The sequence below is a fragment of the Eptatretus burgeri genome, chromosome 15 (genome assembly GCF_056783735.1).
Source record: "Eptatretus burgeri isolate ZD-2024b chromosome 15, Ebu_testis_v1, whole genome shotgun sequence".
Taxonomy (NCBI): domain Eukaryota; kingdom Metazoa; phylum Chordata; class Myxini; order Myxiniformes; family Myxinidae; genus Eptatretus; species Eptatretus burgeri.
In genome coordinates this window covers 21,791,290-21,813,896 of record NC_140975.1, presented here as the reverse complement: position 1 = coordinate 21,813,896, position 22,607 = coordinate 21,791,290, and the positions used below count along the sequence as shown (strand labels likewise).

General features: G+C 45.8%; 1 protein-coding gene across 7 annotated transcripts in view; it reads right to left on the bottom strand.

Moving 5' to 3' along the window:
- LOC147011708 (BTB/POZ domain-containing protein 7-like) overlaps positions 1 to 22,607 on the bottom strand; it is a 192,284-nt gene that overhangs the window by 8,945 nt on the left and 160,732 nt on the right. For 5 of the 7 annotated variants that reach the window (XM_085857691.1, XM_085857685.1, XM_085857686.1 and 2 more), the window contains 6 exons: positions 14,418 to 14,493; positions 13,287 to 13,447; positions 11,669 to 11,809; positions 6,181 to 6,379; positions 5,896 to 6,074; positions 330 to 683 (listed from right to left, as the gene is read on the bottom strand). In XM_085857691.1, the coding sequence (XP_085713817.1) occupies positions 330 to 683; positions 5,896 to 6,074; positions 6,181 to 6,379; positions 11,669 to 11,809; positions 13,287 to 13,447; positions 14,418 to 14,493 (1,110 nt within the window). The remainder of the gene's footprint in view (positions 1 to 329; positions 684 to 5,895; positions 6,075 to 6,180; positions 6,380 to 11,668; positions 11,810 to 13,286; positions 13,448 to 14,417; positions 14,494 to 22,607) is intronic. The other 2 variants (XM_085857689.1, XM_085857687.1) reach the window with 2 other exon arrangements.

Sequence of the window (22,607 nt, the reverse complement as noted above, 5' to 3'; positions counted from 1 at the left end):
GAGATAGAGATAGAGATAGAGATAGAGATAGAGATAGAGATAGAGATAGAGATAGAGATAGAGATAGAGATAGAGATAGAGATAGAGATATAAGAGAAAAATCGAGAGAAAGGAAAAGGAGTTTGAGAGGAGACAGGAGTCATGGGAGGGGAAATATGTGAAGGGCGTGGGATCAAGCATTCTCTGCCATTTTTGTGTACGTCATGAATTCATGGCTCCTTATGCAGATCAGACTTGACACTCATTGGAGTTAACTTATACCAAAATTTATCAGATTTAGCATGGATAGCATAAAGAAAGAAAGCAAGTGAAGGAGTGGGAAGAAAGACCTGTGCGCCTCTGGAAATATCACTGTTGCACGAAGCACAGTCGGGTAGCACATCCTCCGGAGGTAAAGGTTTGGGCACATTGGTGAGGGGACAGCGTACCGAACCAAAGCCTTTGCCTCTGCTTGAAGACCTTGGCTGAAAACAGCCAAGTGGTGGAGGACAGTAGGGTGGTGGTGGAGGAGGAAAAGGCAAAGCCAGAGGGAGGCTGGGTGCAGTTGAAGTCTCTGCGTCAAGACCGAGCAGCGACTCTGCACTTGGCATGCTACGGATCTTGCGTCGCCGAGGCGGGAGGCCAAAGGTGGGTCGTGGACTCTCTTCATCGAATGCACCCTCTGGGAAGTATCTGTAAAGATTCTGCAAAAACAAAAATAACAAGCAAAGCACAAAGTCAAAAAAAGTCAATGAGATAAGAAAACTTACCGATCAAAAAACACACCTGCATTGACTGCGTTGATAACCATCATTTTGGTTGCAGCCTGTGGCTGCTGATTTACATCATTGCAGGGAGTGCAGCTGTGCCTTGTGATGCAGTGGCCCCTGCTGGTTATGGCAGGGAATTGGAATTTGGGCATGGTGCCGGCGAATACTCACCTACTCTTCACGAAGGACACCGTTTGATCCTTAACATCCACTAATTAATGCTGGCAGACGGGACGCCAAGTGTAACGTCCATTTGAAGGACGGCACATACATTGATGAATCACCCTGCCTGTGAAACATCGGGATGACAGTTTATAGCTGGATCGAGATTGAAACCGAGGTCAGACAACCTAGAGGCGAGTGTGCGTACCTCTAGGCCATCCTGCCAGCCCAGTTTTGAAGAACTAAGTAAAATATTTTTGTGCGAGTGTGGACAAACACATCTTGGCAGAAGATAATTGCACTTCCAAATGCATGGTGATAAAGAGTTATCAAAAAACGGCGGAGTTCCATTGTGTTGAGCACTTGCTAACGAACGGCATTTTGGCGAGAATTGTGTCCTTATGTACATATTGCAATCCGGTGCAACACAAAACAATTCATATGAAAAAGTTATACATTTTTCTCGAGCCATTGTGAGAAATTCAGTGAAACTCTCTCCTACGGCCGGTTCGTTAAGCACTTTTATGGCCAAATAAAAATTATCTTCGTTTATTAAGACAAAAAACACTCGATTGGTTGAACTCTTTATGAAGTGATCAGGCTAGATTTTTGCCTTCAAAGCTCTGGTTTGGCCATGGTTCCAGCGAATATTGTGTAAATTTCCTTGTCAGGTAATATTCTTCAGTTGACACAAAGAAAGGGTCGTGTCCCAAATTGGTATACTTCCTGTTTGGCGCCATCACGAGAAATGGAAGTAAATGGATGAATCACGTCATTCCCCATCAAACAGTGCTCAAGTGAAGAAAGATGACGTTTCATAGATCGACATTACATGAGAAATGTCATCGGAATTTCAGTTTATACTGTGTCTCAACTTTCTGGATATTGCAGGAGATAATATACGATCCTACTGGTTGGCTACAGAGGAAAACTGTGATGTGGATTACAATAATGTACACAGGTATAATATTGTTACATGGAAAATGGGGGTGGGGAGATCCATAGGTAGAATGTGTTCAGAATAAAGTGATAAAGCTGATAAAGCTGAATGTCTAAACTCAGTGTTTGCAGCTAAATCTTGTGTCCTAAACCCATCACTATCTCTACCCACTTTACCCAGTCGCACCCAACTGTCCCTGGACTCTGTATCCTTTTCTCCTGACAAGGTGGAGAGCTTGCTTTCAAACCTCGAGCCAGATTCTGCAACCGGTCCAGACGGCATCAGCCCACATGTCCTCAAAGCCTGCTCTTCTGCTCTTGCTCACCCTCTCTCTGTTCTATTCACCCTCTCATTTGCCCAAGGTCATCTGCCATCTGCTTGGAAATCTGCTAACATCACTGCCCTGCATAAAAAAGGTGCAAAAACAGATCCCTGTAACTACAGACCAATCAGCCTTCTCCCAATCATCAGCAAGGTGATGGAATCCATCATCGCCTCAGATATGAAATCCTTCCTCTTCTCCAATGGCTTGATTTCCAATCATCAATTTGGTTTCAGACCAGGTCACTCTACCCTGGATATGCTGCTTCTGCTCTCCCATCAATGGATGGAGGTCCTCAATGCCAGACAGGAAATCCGAGCCGTATCCCTGGACATATCACGTGCTTTTGACACAGTCTGGCACCCTGCCCTACTCACCAAACTCTCTTCCCATGGTATTCAAGGCCATCTCCACTCATGGCTCGCAGACTTCCTCTCCTGTCGCAGTCAACGTGTGGCCCTAAATGGAGTTCTTTCATCCCCTCTTCCTGTGCAGGCTGGAGTTCCTCAAGGTAGCGTTCTGGGCCCTGTTCTTTTTCTGGTTTTCATGAATGATCTCTCGGACTCTCTGGAAAATCCTCTATTTCTCTTTGCCGACGACTCCACCCTCTGCCATACCATCTGTCATCCCTCAGACCGGCAAGCAGCAGCTTCTTCACTCACTGCAGATCTGGATAAAATCACAAACTGGTCCAACACGTGGAACATGTCTTTCAATCCAGACAAATCTCACACTCTCACGATGTCTCTTCGAAAGGACCATTTACAAAACCCCCCCATCCACTTTCTCAACAATCCTCTGGAAGAAGTCTTTTCTTTCAAGCTTCTAGGTCTCACTATCTGCCATGACCTTTCCTGGGAAAGTCACATTTCCAACCTCGCCTCAAAAGCCAGTCGCCGACTGGGAATCCTCCGTCGTGCTAAGTCATTCCTCGGCCCTCTTGAGCTCCTGACCACTTACAAAGCTTTTGTCCGTAGCCTGATGGAGTACTGCTCTCCCCTCTGGGCTGGTGCTCCTGCCTCCCACCTTTCTCGGCTTCACGCTGTCGAAACCAGGGCATTTAAGATCATCGGCATCCCCCGCAATGAAGCTGAGTCTTTGGGCCTCTCACTCAATCACCGCAGGTTGGTCGCTGGTCTTTCTGTCTTCTACCGACTCCTCTCCAGCCTTGCCCCCCCTGCTCTCTCTGCGATTTGTCCCCACCACATTTCCACAGGGCGCTCAAGGTCCGCCAACAACCCCCTTCTGGTAAAACTACCAAAATCACGAATCACTGCTCATCTTCACTCTTTCATTCCTCTTTTTTCCCGCCTTTGGAATAAACTTCCTCACTCTATTCTTTCCCATTCTTACCTCCAGGCTTTCAAAACAGCTGTTCACCACCACCTCTTATCTTCCCCCATCCAAATCCTCGATCTTTTCTACCCCCGATAATCCACCCAAGCCCACTTCCTTCATTTCTCCTGCTTTCCTTCCTGAAAGTCCCTGAAATGTCCATCTTCTCTTCGCCATGTTCCCCGTCCCATCCCCATCCCTCTCCCTTCCACAGTTCACCTAATGTGTCTGTTCCCCACTGTTTTGTCCCTTCCACTCCCGCCCCTCTTGTCTCATGCCTCCTTGCTTTGAGTTGTGTGTTAGCTCTCATACGAGCCTCGACCAAGGTATACAAAAAAAAAAAAAAATAGTATGGAGCATGTGCTCGAGTAGGTTAGACTTAAACCTGCATAAGGGATATGGCAGCATTAAATCGTATGAAATATGTGCACTGGGGAGGCAGTGACCGTCCATTATAAAGCAGCATAGGGTAAGGATGTTGTCATGTAAAAGCTCCTGTATACAGGTGAGGCAGGGTAGAGGACTTGAGTTGGGTGCAAACAGGCATACAAAGTGCTGCACACATGGCCATTGAATGTCCCATGAACCCTTAAAGAGGGCTTTACCCCAAGTGGGCAGACAATTAATGCCTACCAGGGACAGGGAGCATCCAATTGCAGAAGTAGCCACATGCTGGAAGGCAGGCACAAAGGGCATAAAAGCTGCTCTCTCTCTGTCTCTCCCCCCCCCCCCCACGAGCATCAAACTCTGCTTGAACTCTGCGCTGCGAGGGATGCCAGCCGTCTCACCATTCGCACAGCGGATTGAGCTGGACCATCCACGTGGTGACAGAGTGGCGTAGACACGCCGATTCATTTTCTCAAGTCATTGCTTGTCCTCTTCATTGTGAAAGTCAGTGTCAATGGCATCAGAGCTGGGGTTTGGTTCTTTAGTTTCATTACCCCAAGCACACGAAGCGAAAAGCAGGGTTAAGCAATTGGTTTATGTCAGTCCATCTATCTGTCTGTCTGTCTTATCAGCTTATAATCGAGGAACAACTTATTTATTTCAAATGTTGTATTTTGAACATGAAACGGAACATGAAGAGGAAGACAAGTGATTCGTTTTACCATATTTTTCCTCTGACTTCATCACAATCACAAATGAGCGGAGAGGAGCGACATAATTTTTTTTACTCCGTATGCCTGTCTGGCAAGTCAACCAAAATTGAAATCATTCCAAACAGGAAACTGTTTTTAAAGATGTCGTAATGGACACAAACAACAGGCACGCAGAGCTCATGTAATGTAATAGATAGGGTGATGTAAGAGACATTACGGAAAATGGCGGTAAAACCCGGATTTCATTCTTATATGACTTTTACAATCTTTATTTTATTTAAATTTAATTATATACTTGAACACTATAATATACAAATTGTCCATCATAATACTTCCAAGAACCTCCAGTTTTGTAGTTATTCAATTTAAATAAAGGTTCAACAGGGTGATGTATGAGGGTGCTGTTAGGAACTGCTTCGGTACTACTTCAACAGCACTAAACTTTTGGATTTTAAAAACGATCTGTAAAATCATTATTTTATTTAAATTGAAGTAAGATTGAAGTAACATTGCGCAGGGTATCATGTTCGATGAACTCTGTAGTTTATTGCTGTTATTAGGTACGTGTGCTATTAGTCTCGTCACCCCCCCACCCCCCCTTTTAGTTGTGCTTTATATAAATCTTTTTAATTGTAAGAAACGTGTTCCCACCTTCTTGCTTTCACATGCACTTGGACCAACCACCAGTTTCGTTATGTGTTTGAACAGGCTTTGGGGAATATTAAGTTGCAATAAATATTCCTGCGAGTTGAGCATGGAAACACAGGCAAGAGTAATCCGCTCGCAGGAGCTCACAGGAGCTTGAAGGATCATTTGGTTATTCACGGAGGTCTTGGACCTCCAGCGCAGAGGGTCTGCGTTAGCGAGCGCCCCGACGTATGACAATATCATGAAGGCCTGCAGGATGGGTCCCATGGAAGCCATTACACATTAGATAGGCAACACAAAAACTACTTCCAAAATTGGCAAGTGAAATATTCTACCATGTAAGAAGAGAATTTGAAAATGATTACATTGCAAGTATTGCCTTGCCATAAGGTTAAAGAACGGACATAGACGTACCAAAAGCAGTGAGGATAGAATGGTTCAGATAAATTCGGCAAACACTAAGGCCAGAATAGAAATTCAACAGAAAAGGTAAACTTGTTTCAAACCACAAGAGGGCAGAATGCTTATAGCAAGGTTATGATAAAACATTGTGATGATTACAGGTGGGGGAGTGGGAGGGCTGTGAATGGTGGGGAAGGGGGGGGGGATGGAGGGGAAGAGTGCAGAGAGAAATCTTACTTGCAGGAGGTCAAGGGAAAAATCCGGAAGGCCAGCTTCTCGCAAAACACGAAGTTGCACGTATCGAGTGATAGAGCCAGTGTCACTGCACGGCAGTGCCAGGGCGTGACGTGCCACACCACTCCCCCGGAGCTCTCGATAACGCTTCACCAGCTGCCGCATGACCGTCAGTGAGGGCACTACAGAATGCGGGAGAGCACTGTTGCTCCTACATATTTCAGCACTGGTACACAGCAGGATGAAATGCCCCTGTATATTTCGTACAACACTCAGAGCCATCAGTACCTGGGATCTCGTTTCCTACAACAGTCAGAAGTGGAGGTGGGTCGTGCAAAGGTGCTGTGCCAAATCCCAATGGACCATGAGGATGTGGCCTGGGAACACCGCCATCCACCATGTACAAGGTGTCGGGGATGCTGGAAACACGGGCCCAGCGGTGCCGTTCTTTATCCGCATGCACAGCCGTCTGCTCAGCCAGCACCGCCTGTCCGCAGCATTCCGATACAATGCAATGACTGTGATAAATAATCAGGCGTAGTTAATAGCCACGAGAACAACACAATGGGTCCATCATTAACAATCTCCATTAACTGGGGTTTCACAAAGAGCTCATCCCCGAATAGAATTGCAGGGTTGCTGTATGTTCTTTTAAGGACAAAGATGAAAGTCATATGTTGAGGATTAGACCATTTCAGATCTTATCCAAGTTGATGTGAAGGTATTTAACAAAGACTAAGCTTTCAATAATGAAGGATTGAGGGTTTTTTTGTTTTTTTTTTAAGACAAATTCTCATTTTAGTTGATTAGGACTGGCCAGTCGGGTGAGTCCGTCACATGTATCTATCTGCTTAAGGTTCCATTCGAGGGAGGCCATGGTTGGTAAATACTGCAGTTGAAATACATTTGTTCTTCCAACTTTCGAGAGGACAAGTAGTTCTACTTACAAACTCATTTTATTGAGAAAGATACTGTAGATTTTAATGAGATCCAAAACTCCAGCCTCAAATTATTTTGAAAAAAAAAACAACAAACTCTCAGCAAAAGTACTTTCAATGGCTTGAAGGCCTGAGTGATCTCTACAACATTCTCAAAAAAACCCCCCAGAAAAGGACGTGAGGTTACCATGAGTGGAGGAAGCCTTCAAATGGAGACAAACAGACAGCTTGGCATGATCTGGCTACGTGCCTCGGTAAACCACGGCACAGATGCATGGGTTAATGAACACTACGTTACCACGTGTGGCGAGCTGATTTGTGATAAATAATTGCCTGCACCGATAAAAGAGCAAAATCAAATGCTTGTTTCCATTTTAACACCATGACTCAGCCCAGTATTGGCTTAAGATCTCAGGGTCTTGAGTTGGAACCCCCATCATGCCGTTAACACTAGATGGGTTGACTCAGCCTATCATCCTTCCGTGGTGAGAAAAAGGAGTACCAGTTTATTGGGAACAAGGGGCACTGCATCAGCGGCACAGCTGTGCACCCAGCAATGATGCAACCAGCAGCAACAGGCTGCATTCGAAAAAAAACAACACCGTGACTACAGGGATGATATTGTTACGGTTGTGGAAATTCGCCGAGCATCGTAAAGGATATCCCCAAGATCAGTTATATCACTAAGTCCGTGTTCAGTTAGATTTCCCCACCGTTGTTTTAATGGATATTATTCGTGTGGACGGGGCTGTGATCTTTGAGTTAGCCGTTATTCTTTGCTATCGTTATTTTGGACCAACCACCTTTTCCACAAGCGCCCAACCACACCACCCTCACGACCACCACACAACGCCAACCACGCCACCATTACAACAACCACAATCACCTCAACCACTAACCACACCACCAACCACCTTTTCCACAAGCGCCCAACCACGCCACCATTACAATAACCATGATCACCTCAACCACCAACCACATCACCAATCACCATCTCCACAACCACGCTACAACCCTCTCGCATTAAAAACCATCTCTGCCATGGAGAAAGAAGAAGGCGTTCCGATAACGCACGGATTTTTCCTCTTACTTTCCCGCGCTTCGGGACGGGGGAGGGGTGAGTGGAGAGAGAATAAAGAAGAGCGACCAGGAATGACTGCTATGAAAAACCCTGACCCACGAGGAAAACGCCCCCCTTCTGGAAGTTTCCCGCAGGAGCTGGAAGGAGGGCGGGGCGGGAAGTCAAGGGGGATAAAAGCCCGTGCTGGAAGAGCGAAGGGGTCTGTCGAGCGGCTGTCGAGCTGTCTTGGTCTATGGGTTGGTTGTTGGTCGGGTCGGTGAAGGTCTCGGTCTGGGTGGAGCAGCGAGTCGGTGGAGGTCTCGGAAGTGTGGAGTTGTGGGCAGCCGCGTTCGAGCCTGGAGTCCTCGCAGTCGGTGAGGAGCTTGAGAAGGTCCACCGAGGGTCGCCAAACCAAGTCACCACGAGGGTGAAGGTAACCAGCGGCGGCCTCTTGGAGTTCCTTCGGTCAACCAAGCTCCTTGAACATAAAGGCCGACGGGTCCAGTCTGGCTCCCTTGTCTGTGAAGGGGTCTTTCTTTGCTTTTATTTTTGTGTGAATGTTGTGGCGCCATGTCCCGCAAGTAGAACTGTGTAAGTGCTTGTAAATAATAATAATAGACGGTTGTAGTTCTTCTTGTTGTGCCTTTCTTTGCCTTGCATAAATGCATACGTGCTAGTATAAATAAATGTCCTTGTGTGAATGTTATCCTGTTCGTTGTGTCCTCCTTCCCCATCGAACCGCCGTATTGCTCTCGGAATAATAGCAGGCTTTTTAATAGCCGATATAAGAATTGGGTCCAGCGAGGTCTCGCGATAATAAACCGCTCGGTTATCCCAGAACGGAACGAACCGCTTAAGCGGTTCGTGTCCGAGCAGGCCTCGCTGAGGTACGGTCTCTCGGTTGGCTGCCCGCGCGGATACTTAGGTATATTGATTAATTCGGCGATTGACCCTGTCGCGCGCGGGTAGCACATTGACTTGGCCGTGGTGTGCGCATTGGAGCACACCCGTGACTGGTTTTCGGCGTTGTTCTGGAAAGTCGCGACTGAATTGTCCGTCCGGTGGGCGAGACGGCCGCCATTGGCTAAAGCGGCTGTTCGCACGCTGGGCGGGCGCAGAATTCGTAACAATATTGAGTAATGGATGTCTGTACGGTGGTAAGCATGCTGAAAAAGTTTCTAACAGCAGTGGTCCGACACTGACAGTAATATATAAAACAAGAATGGAACTCTTCGATGTCGCGACGTCACCAGATATGCCTCCACTCACATCATTACATTATTACACATATTTGTACCAAGTTTGATTTAAATCTCTGAACGCAGAATCAAAATATTAAATAATTCTCACTGCCAGACCATACATCTGATCAGGTTGATATTTAAAACGCGTATTCACCATCACGACTGGATCATAATTGTGAAGATTCACTTCAATTGAACAAGCGGTTCAAGAGAAATAATATTTTTAAAGATTTTCGTTCAATCCAACATGGCTGCCAAACCATGCGACCGAATAATTATTCGTGAACACCCTGGTAGCCCCAAGGCTTGGGAAACATGTGGGTGAAAAGTTTCTCCTAGATCTGTCAAGTAGTTCTGGAGAAGGGGATTTTTAAGGTTTATCTATCTATAATTCCAGGTGTGTGTGTGTGTGTGTGTGTGTGTGTGTGTGTGTGTGTGTGTGTGTGTGTGTGTGTGTGTGTGTGTGTGTGTGTGTGTGTGTGTGTGTGTGTGCGCGCGTGACCACTGTTTCTCGACAACCACTGGTCCGATCTAATTGAAACTTGCCAGGTATATTGTTGGGGACCTGAGTATGTGCCTTTTCAAGGTTTGATATTCATCGGACAAGTGCTTCCCAAGTTATGGCCATTTATTTACCAAACCAATGACAGGACACGTTGCTGCGTAGGCGTGGCCGTTGGGGAAGAGATCCTCAGCCGCGTTCCCCATTCCGGGTTACAACGTACGGACTTCCGGATAGTGATGACTTACTATATTCTCATAATTTCTCGATTTCTTATGCGCGTTTATAGATAAACACATTGCCCCAATCCAGTCGTCGTTTACGAGAGCGAAGGAACGGCCTGTGTGGTTGTTGTTTCTGGCATGCGGTTTGAAAGTTTTTTTTTAAGTTTTTTTTTGCAAGTACGGCCACGCACGTACGGGCACGTACTAGTTCTTTAAAATATCATAGCTGCCAAACCAAGTGACCTATGACATCATAGGTGGAGAACTTTTTGTTCTTCATGGGTAGGCGATCATACGTGTAAAGGTTCACCTCGATCTGTTCAGCCGTTTCGGAGAATATTTTTAAAGGTTTTTATGTTAAGAAATGTATGGCTCCCGAACCACATGACCGATGATGTCATCAATTTTTTTTCTCCCCATACAATTTAGCCCGAGATGACGGTCAAAATTTTTCTTACTGATCGGATAGCGCGTTCGAAGTACGCATGCGATTATGGCATCATAACGAAGCCACCCATGACATCATCATCAAAAAAAAAAAATCAAACTTGTTTCCCATGGGGAGTACTTCACATGCACCAAGTTTAAATTTTTTTCCATGGAGCGGTTTCGGAGATACAGAGGTCCAAAGTGTTTCCTTTTTTACAGCATGGCTGCCACACCGTGTGACCTGCAACATCATAATCATCATGAAAACATTCTACGTGAGTAGTCACACCGATGGTGAAAATTTCGTGTCAATCAGAGAAGCGGTTGCGGAGAACACAGAGAAAATTAGATCGAACCGACGTACGTAGACGTACACATACGCACGTACGGCCACCCGGAAACATAAGGCATGAAAAGGCAAACACCTGGTTGATAAAATTATAAAATCGGAAGTAAACTTCAACCATCAGCCAAAATAAATAAATTGCTTGGTGCCCATTGCAAATACATTGACCTTGAAAAGAGTTTCTTATTTATTTTAATGAATGAATCTTCCATTATAAGCATTTCCACGCTTTACTGCTTGTGTAAAGGGAAAGGCAGAAAAAAAATTAAAGGCCACAGGTTCAGTTTCGATCTCAGATGAGGGCGTGCTCGACTCCGACTACACAGCCTTGTAAACTGCAGAGCGTTGAACTGTTTCCAAGAACCGTTCGAAAGAAAAGAGACGTCATGCACAGCTGGAGAGTAAATGGCCGTGCAAATAACACTGTTCGATCCCATCAACGCAACAAGAACTTGGAAAGTACTCGGTACACCATCCACGACCCGTCCGAATAGGCCCACGATGCCCGTGCCATGGTGGAATCGACGTCACAAGTGTGCACATTGCAAACACACGGGGATAGAGGAGGATGGTGTTCGGGGAAGAGAAAATAAAAACACGTTCTTTGTGTGTACATAAATGTATCGACAGCCCTTTATCTTTCAAGGAACACCATGATCAAAAAGCGAAAACAACTTAGCACTTAGGTTAGAAAAAAACAACTCAGTTCATGCCTCCATGGGACTCTGCACTGAGGAGAGGCGTCATAATTGTGTTTGACGATACCTTCGCTTGAGTTCATGTTATTTGTTACAGCGTGAATTGATGCTCGCTTCCATAAGCCAAGTCAAGGTTATGGATCCTTTGGTCCAAGTATAATTCAAACTCCAGGCGCCGATATTACAGGAAGTGTATCATCGTGCCACACCATGGAGGTGCAAACGTAACACAAGCTTGGTCTCTTTGCAGTAATCGGAACCACAATCGATCTACTCCAACATCCTTTGACCACACATTATCAAATCGATTATAACATAGGTACCATTAAGCACACCTTGGCCTCTTCGACGTAAGGTGTGAAAAGCCGAGGTTTCACCCCGACGTTTCCCTGCCTGCCTCGCAGCCATGCGTTGCCTTTCTTATCGTCCGACGGCAGCATGTCGGACGGGGGGTGGCTGATGAGGCCACGCTTTAGCTGAGGGGTGAATCGGGAAGGAAGGTGGGCATGCAATTAGCGTAGGCATTGTGCTCCCGAACAGTACAACATTTGATGAAAAAAACGAAAACGATAAGACAAACAATTCGTCGGTGGACATTCATTTTTAGCTCACCTTGACTTTAGTCAGGTGAGCTTATGCGATCGAGCAGTGACCGTCGGTGAGTGAGTGAGTCAGTGCGTAAACACTTCAGTCATTGTCACTTGAAACAAACACACAATTTTGATGAAACTTGACCACAACCTTTATCACCCATGACATACCAAAGTGTATCGACCACATCAAAATCTGTGCTCATTAAAGGGGTCTACAGGAGGGAATCGACTCCCCTAAAATAGGTATTTGCTCTCTTCTCCGAAACTACACACACGGCTTTGATGAAACTTGACCACAACGTTCATCACCAGTGATGCACCAAAGTTTATCGTCTGCATAAAAATCTGCAATCATTGAGGGGGTCTCTACGGGAGAGTTTTGACTCCCCCAAAATAGGTATTTGCTCTCTTCTCAGAACTACACTCACAATTTCAACGAAACTTGACCACAACCTTCATCACCCACAATGTACCTTCGCTTGTACACGGCAACAAAAAATTCAGGGTCTAAGGAGGTCTGCGGGGGGTTTGAGTGACTCTTACTCCTGATCGAGGTAAGCTTCAGGACAGGCGGTCCTATTTTAACCTCTGCCACCGAAGGTCGACTGAGGTTGTGTTTTCACCCCTGTTTGTTTGCCTGTCTGCCTGCCTGTGAGCAGGATATCTAAAAAGATAATGGATGGATTCAAACGAAATTTGGTGGACAGGTTGGGTGTGTGACAAGAACAAATTGAATCGATTTTCGTGAAGATCCGGATATGAGAATATTTTAAGCGATCCTTCACCATTGAGAGAGAGAGGGCCAAAAACAATAAAGAGCACGATGTCTCAAAAAGTTGTCGACGGATTCGGAAAAAGAAATTTGGTGGACGAGTTGGGTAGGCGACGAGAACAAGCCAATTCGATTTTGGATCAGGTCCGGATTCAGATCCAGCCTATCGGTGGGATACAAAACAAACTGTTCAGCCTGGTGGAGGTATGCACTCGACCGAGTGTCGTTCTAGTTAAGTACATTATCGGCCTCAGCTGCGTCGATTGGTTGAAAGAATTTCTAAATTGGCACGTTCCTTCTAATTTGATGCTCATTTCAATTTGGGATCAAAGGCCGGCAAAATCTGACAACAATAATCGTACTATCAATGATAACAAATATAGCGTTGATGAAATGTCACATTATACAGTCACTAACCGATGTGCCGACACATTTCTTACGTAGCCACACGTTTGTTTGCTGGGTTTTTTTGGTCACACTTTCTACCAAACTAAAAGGTTTCTCAACATTTCTCTCCAGCCTCAAGCTTCATTTTTCTCTGGCATTGTGCGTGTGCGTGTGGTGTGTGTACGCGCAGCATGCACTGACGGCGTTGGTGAGGGTGTCTGCATTTGCCGGCAGGAGTAGCTCAAGGCGCAGACAAGGCAACAGAGGCGAAAGCATCTCTCGCAGCTCTTCGGGATCCAGGTCTTTGCGACGTATACCCTTCTTGCTGACACTGTGAGCAGTGCTGTTGAGAAGGTTGGGCTCTGCGGAGGTGGCAAGACAGGGTGTCACCAGACGCATGGTGGCGCATGATTCACCAGTAAAAGGTGAGCAGCTCTGGTACATGGCAAATGGAAACAGATTACTGGGCAGACGGTCATTGCAAGGAGAAAGCTATTAAGAGGAAGGAGTGAAGATGATGAATGTTAAAAGGCAAAAGAAGTTCAAACTACCAAAAACTCGTCCCGCAGTGCAACTCGAAATAACCACAAGGTGACCCTCAATCCTCAAAGCGATGACCTACAGAACCAGAAAAAATGCAAATCAAATGGAAACTAAACTATGCATGAAGCCAACACCTCCTACGGGAGCAAAGCGCAGTACACTCGAGGGCTCTGCATTTTATAGCTTCAGAAATGGACGGCTCTCCTGCGGGTATAATCAGCCTGACGGTGAATTGACCGGCATAACTCCTGCCAGGAATCCACTACCTGGAATCTCGTAATGAAAAATTAATCCAAAATCAAAACACAACTTGTTTTGCATCCATGGTTTTACTAACTCAAGTCAGAATGACTCTTCCTCCAAGAATCAATTCCCATTTTCAAAATCGAAATGCTGAATCGTGCGTTCACCACCATTTAATTTTCCTCGTATAACATGTCACATCGATTCGGCTCGAGGTTCAACGAAATGTTTCCGAGTCAGCTGCGAGTGCAAAAACATGCTGGTGTCTGTAATTACCCGCAAAATAAGCGAGTCCCCTTATTCCTTTGGGTCTAAATGCAAATATGATACCAAGCACAACTCGATAAATTAAAAATTAATAACGTTTGATGTGGCTTTAACGGCCTCCTGCCCCGTACCAACCCTTCCACCCTTAACCCCCATGTACTTAGTCGCCAGAATAAAAGCAACGGTCGGAGAATCAACCGTGTGAGGGAACTCTTACACCTCCACCCATGTCCTCTCCGCATGATGTCATGCATGGAGCAGAGAAAAGGGTTCACTCACCTCTGTCTTCCATGCGTTTGATAAGATGATACTCTCCCCATTTGATGACCGCCTTCAACACGTCTTGTTCGGAGGCCTGCGTGGACGCAAAGTAGGGGATCAGGCATGTTAAAAATTACAAATATCATTCTTGCTGAAAATAGAGGCTACAAAAAGTGCTAATGGTTGTTGGAAGGCAAAGTCGCGAAATCAAACGGTGCGTCGGATTTTGGGTCCATCTCGTGGACGAGCACGGATCCACGAGCACAGTTTAGTTTTGGAGATTCAATTTGGAATTTTAATCCTGGGTTCGAGTTCAATTTGCACAACATCGTACGCTGCCCTCCACACCCACTGCACCCTATATCACCCACCTTCTTCCCAGCACTCGACTTCACCTTTACGACCAGATTATTATTTTTTTTTATACAGACGTTTACCGCCATCCTCTGTTACCTGCAGGAAGCTGGATGGCCAAAGGTATGCAAGTGGAAATCAAAAGCACGATGTAAGCAACAACTCGCACCATAAATTATCCCAATCAATGCGTCGGCTAACAGCGCCAGTGCCATTAACAATGCACGCAGTCACTCAGCAGATGAGGTAAAAGAAAAAAACCTTTGTACCTTTGTGCTGGAATGTCAAGAGTGGGTAGTGTTTGAAGTGCACAGTCTCTCTTCGCACACTCAGACGTGACATTTTACTGGCGAAAGCGAGATGGTCGTGCAGAAAGGGGCCTCCAGTCGGACTCATTTTCGTCCAGCGATAAGCTGCACCTTTCAGTAATGAAGACCGCAGTGACGGTGAATTGAAATGCCTGGATTTGTTGGTGGAGCTTCCTACGGACTCGATTTCATGTGAAGTGGTCACTTGCGCTTTTCGGTTTCCGAAATAAGTAAAATGGATGCAAATGGTCTAATACTTGCACGCACTGCACAGTGTCGGAGCTAACCAAAAAGAAGAACAGATATTAGCATCGAACCCAGTCGACAGCCAATTGTGGATGCAAATCACTTGTCAAGAATTAAAAACGAATACACCTCCAGCTATCGTAATGGACAAGAAAAACAAAATTGCTACACAGTGGACAGGTAACTGAGTCTGCAATGGCTTCTAAACCATGCAAGTGGAGGTGGGGAATAATAATTTAGGTTAGCACCCGAACATGGGGGGGGTCAGAAATAAGGAATCATGAACAATTTGTTTTATAGCCTGTGCTAGACGTTCGGCTTCGACCACAGAAAATAAAAATAAAAACCAGATCACAAATATTTACTCTGCCATTATAAGAGCATAAAACCAGATTTTGTGGCATAATGGTTGGAGAGTGGGGGTGTCCAACCTGTTTTGGTTGCGGGCTTGATTGACGCATATTCACGGACCGTATTGACTGTTATTCAACAGACTCATGGGACGGGCCAGACAAGAATGATACTATTCATGGCACTTCGGAAAACACATTCTCATGTCTATATACGTGGAGGATGCACCCGAGCCATGTGCAGTAATATCTTTTTTTTATTGTATGCAGAGTCAAGGCTCATGGAAGAGCTAGAACACAGAACGGATCAGGACACAACATAACAAAAGGAACAGCAGAAAGAGAATAGGAAATGCCAACAGCAGGGCCGAGGGAGAAAATAATTGGAGACAAATTTTTTTGGAGGGTGATGGCAGTTGTGGATGGTTTAACGGGACTCTGCTGGATTTAACAGGACCAGCGATAGACAAGGATTCTCCGAAGAGACCTGGTACCAAAGGAATAAAGTCTCCCTCTCAGATCCCTGGTCAGAGTCCAAGTCTCACATCCATACAGCAAGACTGGAAACACCAAGGACCTGAAGACTCCGACTTTCATCCTCCTGCACAGGTACCGACAGCGTCACACCCCATGATCCAGCGAATCCATGACTCTCCAGGGCCGACCCAGACATCTGTTGACCTCTGGATCACAGCCGGCAGAGACTTGAATATCACTGCCAAGGAAAGTGAATCTCTTAGTGACCTCAACATCCTCACCACAAATGGGTACAGACAAGATAGCAGCATCCAAGATGTCATTGAAAACCTGGATCTTAGTTTTGAGCCAGGAAACCCATAATCCCAGCGGCTCAGACTCCTCATTCAGCACCTTGAGTGCCCCCAAAAGGATATCTAGAGTCTCCGCAAAGATGACTGCATCATCTGCGAAATCAAGGTCATAGATTGTGACATTCCCAAACGATGTACAGCAGCTTGATCTCTCCGACATCCTCCCCAGAATCCAGTCCATACAAGTGCTGAAAAGTGTGGGGGCCAGTACACACCCCTGACGAACTCCAGTAACAACTGGAAATCAGTCATAGATGGTAAGACCACATCTCACAGCACTCACAATACCAGAGTATAGTTCAGACATCAGAGAGATCAGTTTTTGTGGCACCCCACGAAGACCAAGAATCCTCCACAGGGCATCCCGATTCACTGAATCAAACACTTCACAGAGATCAACAGAGGCTGCAAGCAGCCCCTGCCAAAACTCTCGTCTGCGTTCGGTAAGGACCCGAAGAGCAAGGATACGGTCAATCGTTGACCACTTTGGTGTAAAGCCTGACTGCTCTGGACGCTGGTGCTCAAAGAGATGGTGGCGAACCCTATCAAGAATTATCCAAGCAAAGACCTTCCCAGCACTGAGAGCAGCGTCACCCCTCGGTAGTTGTTGCAGTCTTGGCGATCACCCTTCCCTTTCCAGAGAGGGACAACAAGGCCCCTCTTCCAGTCAGTTGGGATGATGCCTGTGTTCCAGGCAGAGCACAAAACTGCATGCAACGACACGAGTGCAGCATTTCCACCAGCCTTGAGAAGTTCGGCATGGATGCCACAGATCCCAGGAGTTTCACCCCATTTCAATCAGTTCATCGCAGTCTGTTTCCAAAAACGAAGGTCGGACACAGTTGATTGGAGGGTCAGCAATAGGGATAGTAACACCCCTGATATCCAAATCAATAGCTGGCGGGTCAGCCTGGTACAGCTGTTCAAAGTAACCGGCCCAGCAGGACTTCACTTCGGACTCCTCTGTCAAGAGCCCCCCACCCTCTGCTCTAACTGCTTTACACTGAGGGATGGGCTTGGAGGACCGCAATGCGCGAATTCCCCTGTAAACAGAACGAGAAGCACTTGACCACAGGTGATGCTCTCCCCTCTAACAGATTCCTTACACATAGGCCTCCTTGTCCACCCTTAGTGCCCGTACAGATTTACGCCTCAGCTCCCTGAACAGCTCAGCTCTGCCAATCAGCCTGGCCCTGCGACTCTGGTCAATGGTATCCAGTGTCCCTTGAGAGCCAAAATTCTTCACCCTATAGTGAGTTCCAAGACATCCACCGGCAACATCAAGGACGGTGGTCTTGAAGGCACTCCACAACTCTTCAGGACCCCCCAAAGCACCCAAACCCCCCAAATCTCCACTCAGCCTGTTCGCAAACTCCTCAGCTACCCTCTCATCCTTGAGCTTGCCAACATCGAGCCTCGGTTGGGATGGTACCATTCTCCTGGATTTAAAGTGCAACTTCAGAGTTGCTACAACAGGTCTGTGGTAAGTGTTGAGGAACTGAGCACTCTGGTAGACCCTGCAGTTCTGTATCATCCTCCAGCGACCAACAACGAGGACATGGTCAATCTCCTTTGCTACTTCACCAGAATTGGAATACCAAGTCCAGCGATGAGCTTGTGGGTACTGAATCCATGAACCAGCCACCCACAGTCCATGACATTTTGCAGAGTCAAGGAACTTAATGATATTCAGGTTCATAGTTCCAGACCCATGGGGATCAACACACGTCTCATAACCATCCCTATCAGTTCCTGTCGATGCATTGAAATCCCCCAAGACTAGAAGAGTATCTCGTCTGGGGCACTGATCGACCACAGAGTTGAGTGTGGCATAGAATGTGTCTTTCACAGTGAGATCACTCGCCTCAGTCAGAGCATATACACAGATCAGGGACATGACACCCAAGGAGTGACGAATCCTTAGTCTCATTATACACTCGTTGACCGGTGTTACCTCAATTATCATTCGAGTCAGCTTATGGGACACAGCTACAGCAACAACTTGGGCATGGTAATCATCAGAGCGACCAGACCAATAGTAGGTGTAACCACCCACCATGATCTCGCCGCAATCCGGCCTCCGAACCTCAGAGAGTGCTGCAATACCGATGTCCAAACGCTTGAGCTCAGATGATAACAGAGACAAGTGATCATCCTGTCTTAGGGATAGGACATTCCAGGCACCCAACCAAAGGGACCGCCTCAGGTTAACCCAAGGAGACCGCCGTCTGGTGGATGACACCTCAGCATCCGGTGATCCGGTGAGCTGCCCTGCGATGGGATGCTGCACAGGAGGTACTCCCACGGAGTGGGTTTTCAGTTTTCTTTTTGCTTTTGGAATGTTTTGCGGAGTGAAGTGTTTTACAGTGGCCGGAGTGCAAATCCTGCCACCAACCTCCAAATAAAAAGTAACCAAACTGCAGGAGGACGTCTGCAGACACAGTTGGGCACTCGCCCTTTGAGTGGTTTTGTTTTTAATCCTGCTGGGTGTCCATATCCAAACACCCTCCTCACCAAAAAACCAGGTGGCGGAGACGGTTTAGTTGCCGCCAACCCAACCATGAAACAGGTTAGTACATGTTTACATGATACCTGTAGCAAGTCACAGATCTGATCTGACTTGACCTGACCTGACAAATGATGACTTCCGTGTCAAACACACAAATGTCAGTTGCCAGACAGCTGAAGCACAAATGTTAGTCATAATTAGTTTTTTTTCATCAAAATTAGCCATCCTCTTTGTTTTTGCATCGGCATGGTCTCGTTGTGGGCGCTAATCGCCCACACCCAATCTGTCCTTTAACGGATGTGTATAATTCTCAGAGAGATCAGCAACATTCAAACAATTGAAATACATTCTTTGGCAAGACCGGTAATTTTCTGGCTTGAAGGAGACAAACACGTATTCTGATCCGGAAGTGTTGTTTTCATCACACAATGCATTATGCTTGGCCACTTGGACAAAATTGGCGCCATGTTCGTCTTCCCACCTCTTTTGAGTTTATTGCATCAAGCCTCTCACCTGTTAATCAACAAACTAATAAACCAATGTCACCCGCAGGGTGACCCGTATCTTGCCAAAAGGTGACCACGTGTGACTTCTTTAAGGTCACACTGAGGTGAACAGAGCTGCTATCCACCAGGAGTGACTCCTTGAGGAATATCTGCCTACGAGAGATTCCGATGAGAATCGTTCTACAGAGTAACCATGAAAAATATGCTTTTTCCTCATAACGTCACCAAATGACGTCATAATGTCTCAAGCTTGACATATCTAGAAAGCACTCATCGAGGTGTTCAATTTGAGGTACTACACGATATGGTTCCTAAAACTTGAAAATTTGACCTTGGGGTCAAATATGTTTGACCTGAGGCGCTAACCATGAAGGTCAAGGCCAATCGCCACCAAAACTTAATCAGCTGAGCGCCAGACCATGAACTATATTCCCATGAAGTTTGAAGACGATCCGATCAAAATTACTCAAAAAATAAGGGTTTCGTCGACTCCCCTGATTTGCGACAAAGTGACCTTGACCTTTGACCTTCAAAATTTTATGCGCTGAAAGGGACCTCTATAGGCCTCTGATATGCGAAGTTACAAAATTTTCCAATGATAACTGTGCTCTGCAGAGTGATTTATAAGTGATTACAGACCAAAAAAAACAAAAACAAAAAAAAACATATGAAGGTCAAGGCCAATCGCCACCAAAAATTAATCAGCTGAGTGCCAGACCATGAACTATATTCCCATGAAGTTTGAAGACGATCCGCTCAAAATTACTCAAAAAAATAAGGGTTTTGTCGACTCCCCTGATTTGCGCCAAAGTGACCTTGACCTTTGACCTTGACCTTCAAAATTTTGTGCACTGAAAGGGACAATCTATAGGCCTCTGATATGCGAAGTTACAAAAATTTCCGATGATAACTGTGCTCTGCAGAATTTTTTATACGTGATTACAGACAAACAAACACACAAACAAAAAAAACATACAAGCTGACTCACATATCTTGCAAAACTTCGTTTTGGCAAGATAAAAATTGCAATCACCAATCAATGTCACATGACAAATTGTCAAAATCAACTCAAAACCTGCAATACGTGAAAAGCGACTTCCTGACCAAGGATATGCTTTCGTTTCACAATATCTAACAGACCACGCAGACCAGTCACACAACCATCCATTTCAAATGAATCATAGTGTGGCCTTGCCGTGCTCGTTTTTGAATGTGATCCATCGATCTTCAGCCTTTCCTGTCTTGAAAATCGTTTAGAATGTTTATACAACTTACAACCTCTAACTTCATGCTCCCACTTTAGGGCTTTTGTCTTTCCATGTTTTTTCCCCCCTTTCTTTCCTCGACTTACCTTTCATTCTATCTCAGAGTGTGGTTAACCAGACTCAATAATGTAGTGGTTCGGGTGTCTGCTCTCGAGACTGGGAGGTTGGCAATCATCGTGCGGGATGAATGGGCCTAATCGCCTCCTGCACCGATGTTCTTTGTAAGGGAACTTGTTTATTTATTTATTCTCGTTCTGGCTATAACCCTCTCTGTAGACCTCTTTTAAAGTAAAGCACTGGTCCACGCCCTCATTGATGACGTTCCAAATGTGGTTTGGTGTAGAGGTGTGCATAGACGAGGTAAAATCGGAGATGATACAACTGCATCCTTTGTTCTTGGGCATTGCCAGGAAGCAAGATTTGTGGAAACAAGCATGAGGAGGTGAGTAATGTCTTCCTGTTTTTAAAAAGAAAATTCGATTTGGGCGATTTTGGACAACTGCCTTTTCATTGGTCCAATTTTCATCCCCATCTCAGATTCTCTTGAGGGTGTTGAGTCGACTACAATTAAAGGACTGGCACTGCTTGTAGACCTGAACATTATGGGCAGGTTCTATGTGAAGGTAATGAATAAGCCAGATGGGGATTTAATTTTTTTTTAATATTTAACTGATAATCAGTTAGCAACATGGCAATTCTCCTGAGATGAGCTGAGTTTTCACAAGCTGAAAATTTAAATTCTAAAAACAATGTGGTCCTCCACTGGATGTGAATCCACAACCTACAGGCCATGGACAAAAAAGTGGAAACACCTGGGTAAATGAGGGACACCAAGTAACGGCTTCCACACAGGTGTGGCCCATGTGTTAATTAAGCAAATAACATCCCAGCATGCATTGGGTCATGTATGAAAATACTGCACAGACCTGGTTGCCTATAATTTGGCTAGCATGGATGCAAGAGAAGACCCCCTAATGCCACCATCCACAGAAAACGTGTGGTCGCCCAATTATTTGATGAGCACGTCACTGATGTTCTCCATATGTCATGGCCTTCTCAGTCACCAGATCTGAACCCAGTCGAGCATTTATGGGATAATCTGGAAATGCCTGAGACAGCGTTTTTCACCTCCATCAAAAAGGTGTGAGTTGATTGACTTTCTCGTGGAGGAATGGTTCCGCATCCCTCCTGCAGAATTCCAGATGCTTGTGAACCCTACGCCACGGCGCATCCAGGCCGTACTGGCCACACGTGGTGGCCCAACGCTCTATTAAGTGACTTTACATTGGCGTTTCCATTTTGTTTTTTGTCCACTACCTGTACATCCTCTGGCTTGCTATCACTGTCCAATTTCCTCCCCACTTATTTTGTGCAACGTGAATACTCATGGAGCATTGACAATAATAAAAAGAAGAAATTTATTCTGAGTCTATGAATCCTCAAATCTGCAGATGCTAAACCAAGAAATAAATGTTGCATAATCATATTCAAGAGAATTTTCAATCCCACTCTTCATATCAAAGACTCTTCCATCCCACTTCAAATTTTTCAATCCCACTCTTCCCTCCAGGTCTTCAAAACAGCTGTTCACCATCATCTCTTATCTTCCCCCATCCAAAACCTTGATCTTTTCTACCCCCGCTAATCCACCCCAAACCCACCTCCCTCATATTCCCTGCTTTCCTTCCTGAAAGTCCCTGTAGTGTCCATCTTGTTTACCCCGCGTACACCACCCCATCCCTCTCCCTTCCACAGATCTCCTCAAATGTCTATTCCCCACTGGTTTGTGCTTCCCTCTCCCATCCCTCTTGTCTCCTGCTCCCCTTGTTATACATTCTGT